General features: G+C 51.0%; 1 protein-coding gene across 1 annotated transcript; it reads left to right on the top strand.

Moving 5' to 3' along the window:
• The first annotated feature begins 2,573 nt into the window (after positions 1 to 2,573).
• On the top strand, positions 2,574 to 5,137 carry LOC136404028 (sperm-associated antigen 11A-like). The gene is made up of 2 exons (XM_066383513.1): positions 2,574 to 2,966; positions 4,608 to 5,137. The coding sequence occupies exons 1-2, from the start codon at positions 2,912 to 2,914 to the stop codon at positions 4,793 to 4,795; spliced, it is 243 nt and encodes an 80-aa protein (XP_066239610.1). The 5' UTR covers positions 2,574 to 2,911; the 3' UTR covers positions 4,796 to 5,137.
• The last annotated feature ends 1,994 nt before the right edge of the window (positions 5,138 to 7,131 follow it).

Genomic DNA, 7,131 nt, shown 5'->3' with positions numbered 1-7,131 from the left:
TTTTGCTGCTGCCAAATGTTTGCAAACCCGGGTGTATCTTTTACCTCCTTACTTCATCCTCTTTTATATGAATATAATGCACACCAGAATAATCCTCTTCTATATTGGAACAAAAACCCAGCTTCAGCTCCTTGCAACCCTGTAATTAAATTAATTTAGGACTTACAACCCGATTAGTGAGATGACGTCATGCGCTTGATTTTCTAGTTTGTCTTCCTTGGGAATGGCATACCTGACATTCCAGAACAATTAATGCTCTGTTGCCAAACAATATCTAAACTATCCTTTTACAACCTTTGAGCAGTGGCTTTATGGCTAAAAAAAAATAAAAAAAAATTCTAATTCTGTATAAATAGCCAGAATGCATACAAACTATAAAACACACTTTTTGTTATCTCATCCACTGAGGTGACTTTTTAAAAAAAATGATCCATATATTTGGATATATACATTTTAGAATTTTTACCAAACAATAATTCTTGTTTCCTACAGCTATGCTTCCTCTATTCACGTTGAGGAACATGCAGAATTATAATTACTCATTGCAAACCTTGAACTGAGGTTCAAGACTGAGACCTTGGTGTGGAAGCCCGTCTTTTTAAGGGTCGACTCTAACTGCGAGGCCCTTATCGCAATGGGGGATTTCAGAAATATACTGAGAACAAACACTCCCCAGGCAAAGAGTTTCAATTTTAACAAATTTATTATTCACTATTTAACTCTCATATATACACACGTCTTAATATCTAGTTTACACAGTATTTTTCGCTCCATAAGGTGCACCTGGCCATAAGATACACCTAGGGTTTTAAGGAGGAAAATAAGAAAAAAAGTATTCTGAACCAAATGGTGTTTTAAAATATTTAATAAAATATCATTTATTTATTTTTTTACTCCATAAGATGCATGGGCATTCTCCTCCAAATTACTTAATTCATGGTTACCTATAGGGTGACTTTTCGGTTGCCAAAGAAAGAAATGTAACTTTTAGTTCCTAAATCATTTCCCCTATGTCCTATTTTCATAGGTTGTTGTTTGTTTTTAAACAGGGCGCAGACAGGCCAGGGAATCGGGGCGGTCTCTGTGAGGACCCACCGTCCTTGCTTCATCTTTCCTCATCTGAAAGGTCTTAATCCGGAACCTCCTCAGTGAACGTCCGGCCCTCTCCTCCTCTGCATGCCCAGTCCGCTCCCCCTGCGGCCCGCTCACCTGCTGAAGTCTGGTCGCACTGGACATCTCTTGTCAATATCCACGTTCTAGCTGAGTGACGTGGTCAGATACGCTTCTTTCGGACAGGTAAACACTGTGGAAGACCACCGGACATCATGCACCTGTAATAAAGAATGAGGAAGCTCTCCATGCATCTACTTTAAAAAATCTCCAAGATATTTCAAGTAAAAAATGTGGCAAGTCCAGAAGAGTCTATTTATCGTATGCTACTATTTATACACAGAGGGGAGATGGACTCCCATGTGCTAATGGATACATAGAACACCTCCAGAAGAATGGATAGAAAACCAGTAACAGCCATCACGGAGGTCCCGGGGACCAGGGCAGGAAGGAGAGCTGATTCTTACTCGTTAGTAAATGAACTTTAAGGGAAGGACGTGTCAGTGTGATTCTGGGGCTCAACTCAGGTCAAGTCAGGCGAGGGTGTGACTGCACCTGGCGGTCACCTCGGCTTCGACCATTCTATGGACCTCTATAAAGCATCCTCCCAGACCCTGCTCTAATGCCGTCCTGTTGTGAGGACCCATGTGGTGCCTCCTTCCCAGGGGGTCCCCACCCTGCACCCCAGTGCAGAGCTCTCCCCAGTGCCTGCCAACGCAGTCCTCTGGTCTCACACCAGACTGCCACCCCTTCCAGTCACCTGTGTCTCTGTCACCTAGCACAGAACCTGGGGCCACGCGTCCGCTCATTGCTGCTGGTTCCTTCTCGCCTCAACCTCAGTTTACCGAGTCACAGGCAAGCCCTGCTCCTGTGAACACCAGAAGCCTACTTTTTAAATTAATTTTAATGAGGTGACATTGATAAATCAGGGTACATATGTTCAGAGAAAACATCTCCAGATTATTTTGACATTTGATTATGCTGCATACTCCTCACCCAAAGTCAAATTGTCTTCCGTCACCTTCTATCTAGTTTTCTTTGTGCCCCTCCCCTCCCCTCACCCCCCTCTCCTTCCTCACCCCCTCCCCACCTCCCCGCCCCACCCACTGTTACCATCACATTCTTGTCCATGTCTCTGAGTCTCATTTTTATGGCCCACCTATATATGGGTTCATATAGTTCTTAGTTTTTTCTGATTTACTTATTTCACTCCATATAATGTTATCAAGGTCCATCTATGTTATTGTAAATGATCCGATGTCATCATTTCTTATAGCTCAGTAGTATTCTATAGTATATATGTACCAAAGTTTTTTAATCCACTCGTCCTCTGACAGACACTTGGGCTGTTTCCAGTTCTTTGTTATTGTGAACAATGCTGCCATAAACATGGGGGTACATTTCTTTTTTCATACAGTGCTATGGTGTTCTTGGGGTATATTCCTAACAGTGGGATAGCTGGGTCAAAAGGCAGTTCGATTTTTAATTTTTTGAGGCATCTCCATACTGTTCTCCACAGTGGCTGCACCAGTCCGCATTCCCACCAGCAGTGCAGGAGGGGTCCCTTTTCTCCACGTCCTCGCCAGCACTTACAGAAGCCTGTCTATTTTTAGGCAGAGGAGCATCAGAACCTGCTGCCCACAGCCTTACCCAGCGGACCAGATAAACGTGCTCACTCTTGATCTGTGTTCCCTAAACGCTATAAAGGCGGGCGGTCCGCTCTCTGCCCCACTGCACCCGTCCGCACGGGGCTTTGCCTTTCTGCACGAGCCGGCTGGGCAAGCCAACGGAGCCTGGACGCATGAAGGTCCTCTTTCTGTTCGCTGTTGTCCACTGTTTGGTCCCAATGAACTCAGGTAAGCGCGTCCCAGGCAGGGTGGACGCTGCCACTGTCCCGGAGAGGAGAAGGGGGGGGCGCTGCCGGGGGAGGCAGTGCAGGAGCTCACCGACGGTGTCCATGCGGGGCTGCAGGGTGTCTGGGTGTTGTTGGGGTGCAGGGAGACCCCCTCTGGGCTCAGCTCTGGGCTGCTTTCATCTCCCCTAGGAAGAGTGTTTAAAAAGACAAATGTGAACTATCGGTGTCATAGCAAAGGCAAAAGGATATCTCCGCTCCGGTACAAACAGCAAGTGTCCGGGGCAGCGTGAGAAGTCTTGGAAGGCAATGGCAGCCCTGGCCAGATAGCTCGGTGGGTTGGAGCGTTGTCCCAAAGTGCAGAGGTTGCCAGTTCTATCCCCCGTCAGGGCACATACAGAAACAGATCAGTGTTCCTCTCTCTCTCTTTCTCTCTCTCTCTCTCTCCCTCCCTCCCTTTCTCTTTCTCTAAAATCAATAAAATAAGCATTTAAAAAAGCATTAACAGTCACGTGCATGTCAGATGGGACTGGGGACCTTCTGTGACAGCTCAGCCCTCTCCAGGGGGAGAAGCCCACCTCCTGAGGGACATTCTGCGGGGCAGCTGACAATTAAGTCCTGGTAGTTATTCACAGAGAGCCCACTTGACAGATGAGGAAACTGAGGCATGCCCAGTGACATGATTCGTCCAGAGAGAAATAATTTGTTATTGGGACAAATAAGAGTAAAATCCACATCTCTGGTTGACGAGGCTGTGGCCCTTCTACCTTCGTTAGGTGTGGAGCCATCTGTTTACCTCACGGTTCTCCCCCAGCCTGGACAGAGCGGGAATGAGGGAGGGTCAGAGTTCAGAGCGTTGGCCTCGTCTGTGGCTGAGATACTGTGCAAGGTTTCTAAAGTCATGCAAGACCACTACTGCAGGTGTTCAGTGGCTTTTTAGTTGTTTATATAAATATAGTTTATACACATAAATAATTTATATACATATAGCTAGCATTTGCAGACCTGACATAAGTTCTTCCTTTTAATTCTCTCATTCCCAAATGCAAGAAAATAATTTTATTGAGGTATAATTGACATGTGTCATTATATTAGTTTCAGATGTACAACATCATGATTCATATTTGTGTATATTGTAAAATATTCACCACATATATCTAGTTAACATCCACCGCCTCATGTAGCTACAATTATTTTTTCTTGTACATAAAATTAAAAACATAAAATATTTTCCTAACGGGTACAGGAGTTGCCTGTACTTGACGGGTTACCTCTCAAGCGAGAGGTTTCACTTGATGCCTTTCATTGTAGGATATAAAACTAAATTTTGAGCCAGGAGCTGAGGGTCCAAACTATTTCCAGTTTCCCTGGAGACCAAGAGCAACCCCTCCGTCATTGCACTCTGTCCCCCAAGACTCTCTTTGCATCCCCAGAAAGCCAGAGAACCTTGCTGCAGTGTCACAGGGCAGATGGTTGTTCCTGTGTTAAAGTGAGGACACCGGAAAAGCTCGGTTAACCCGGAACTTGTCCGGGAAGCTCAGCCTTGTAAGAACCCAGCAAGCCCTCGGAGTTGGGCAGTGGGCTGGGCACTGCCTCGACAGTCCGCACAAGAGAAATCGTAACTCTATTCTGTCGTTATCCATAGGGGATGTTCCACCCGGAATTCGAAATACCATCTGCCTTCTGCAACATGGGACCTGCCGGCTTCTTTTCTGCCACTTTGGTGAGAAAAGGGCTGAAATCTGCTCTGATCCCTGGAATAGGTGCTGCATTTCAAAGGCGCTGGCAGAGAAGGAAGAGAAACCAGCAAAGGGCAGCAGAACTAAGAGCTGAGATGGAGGCTGCGGGGCGGGGCCAGGACCTTCTGTACCCCCTGGGCTTAGACAGAAACGTGTGGCTTAGAGCAGGTGCCCAATAAACTTGTGTCGAATGACTCCAGCAGCGAGGGTGAATGAAGGTCTGATGAAAGAACTTCCCTAAAAGCTTGCTTACTTTGCCTTTTTCTGTTTTTGTTTTTTTAAGAGTCTTAGAATGTTGTAATATTCTACTTCCTTTCCCTGCTCCAGGGGGTATCTCTCAGCTACCTGCAGGCGGGAATGGACTTGAAGCCAAGGTCTAACCTTCTCATCCTCAGAGGGAAGAACTACAGCCCACCACCTGCCCCCTGTCCCCTGAGTGATATCTCATCAAACCCAGGGCAGCCTGGTCCTACCTCTCCCAGACCACGGGGAGCCCTGCACCCGCCCCGGGGCCTCCTCCAGTAATAATCCCAGCAGGCCACTTGCTCACAGGGTTTTATTGTTTTCAAACATGCTCTCTTCATAACCTCACTTGATTGACACCACCATCCATTGTCGGGCTGGAAGGAAAGTGGGCGTGGGAAGGTTAAGCACCCTGCCCCGGTCAGCCGTGGATAAGTGGGATTCCTGGCATGCCTCCGCCGCCAGGTCCTCCTTGTTCTGTGCAGCCTCCTGTGAACAATCAAAGCCAGGTGGGGCTCCTGTTCACACAGCTCCCCAAGCTTTCAAACCGCCCTCTCCTTTGCTTTCCTCTGGATCCAGGGAAAACCTGTTCTTCATTCCCCATCTCTGAAACTGTCCTCCCAAAGAGTAGAGCAAACTAATGACAGGTGAGAAATGTAAAAAGATAACGAAGCCAACCTGCTGAGTGTGAGACCCCCGCGCCCAGCTTCCTCTCTAGGCTACGGCTTGATAAGGTCCCTTGTTTCCATATGTCCGTCCGCGGCCTGACCCAGGGGCTCGTGCCTACGCGGAGCTCACTTCCAGGGTCCCCTGCGAACGTCATTGTCATCGTTCTCCCTGCCTCGAGTCCCAGCTCAGGTGCGGTGAATGTCTGGAGTCGTGCCTGGCGCCTCTCCCCAGATTCCACTACACTCACTCCTGCTTTTTCTTTTCTAAATCAACCAGACGGACCCCTGCGGCTCCATGGGGTGGAGCCTCTCTTCACCGCGGGCAGGCGCCTGCGTGGAGCCCTCTCCTGCCCTCTGGTGGCCCGAGGACCCACTCCCACTCCAGACCTGCTGTGATGCGTCCACGCTGAGCCCTGGTGAGCTTCCGCTCCAAGGGAAACGCAAATCACGTGTCAGGACAGGCCGACCCAGACGCAGCCAAGAGAGCCAGCGCTGGGCCGCCACCACCTGCCCACCGCAGAGTAAAACCCCACACCACGGGGCATGACCCGTGCCCAGACGCTGGGAAACCGGTCTGGTTCCACGCCCCCCGTGAGCCCGTGCCACTGCCCCCCCCCCGTGAGGGAGCTGGTTCCGGGGGCTGAGACCCCCTCACAGCTCTCCAGGCGCAGGTGCACACTCAGCGCTCCGCCGGTGGTCCGAGGTGGGGTCTCCCTCAGGCGAAGGGAGCAGGGAACACCTGTCCCCCTCGGTCCTCCATGGTGATGTCAGGTGACCACCTGCTGGGGCCCCGGGCAGAGCCCAGGACGGGCCAGCAGGGGATTTGCACACGGCTCGAAACGGCACCGTTAACATGTTCTCAATGGACACACGTTCCAGGGGAAAGGGGGCCTCGTCTGACCTCCGTGGTGTCAGCGTCACCCTCTCCATAAGGATGTGGGAGGACAGGGGCGCCCGCAGCGCGCTGGGGCACCAGGGCGCCGGCCGAGGCTTCGGGAGGCCGGTGTACGGGGAGGGGGGGCGGGGAGCGGTGTCCAGGTGTCCTCCGCGGCGGCGGCGGCGGCGACAGCAGCGTCGGAGCAGAGCGGGTCCTTTATTTCAGCAGTGAAAACGCGTCCCAAAGACCTGGATTCAGGCGTTTGCTCCGCCTCTCTGAAATACGGAACCAGCTGCTCCATCTCCACCGCATGCATTTCCCCGTGTGTAGAAGCGCCGCCTTGACCATGGCCCGCACCCCGTACCCCAAGAAGCCGAGGCGTGGCTCTAAGACAACGCCCAGCCCCCACGCGGACCCCTTCCCAAAGCGGCAGCCACGGTGGCCGCGGGCAGCCTGTCGATCCCCTCAGCGACCAGCAGAGGGCGCGCCGCCTCCTCCCTGCGCCGCGCGGTTCCCATCGCGGCTGGTCAGGCGGGTCCAGGGGCTACAGGCAGGACAAGGGGGAAGGGATTGGGGAGCACAGACCCGCGGGTACAGCGTGGTCAGGCGGTGGGATGCGGGGCGTAAAGGGCAGCACAGGGA

Source organism: Saccopteryx leptura, chromosome 4, assembly GCF_036850995.1.
Source record: "Saccopteryx leptura isolate mSacLep1 chromosome 4, mSacLep1_pri_phased_curated, whole genome shotgun sequence".
Classification (NCBI taxonomy): Eukaryota; Metazoa; Chordata; class Mammalia; order Chiroptera; family Emballonuridae; genus Saccopteryx; species Saccopteryx leptura.
This window is presented reverse-complemented; position numbering and strand designations above follow the sequence as displayed.

What these genes read in the sequence shown, in the direction of transcription:
- LOC136404028 (XM_066383513.1), top strand. Translation starts at nt 2,912, where the DNA reads ATGAAGGTCCTCTTTCTGTTCGCTGTTGTCCACTGTTTGGTCCCAATG. An exon ending in TTTGGTCCCAATGAACTCAG is followed by an intron (nt 2,967 to 4,607) that starts GTAAGCGCGTCC and finishes CGTTATCCATAG; the next exon opens with GGGATGTTCCACCCGGAATT.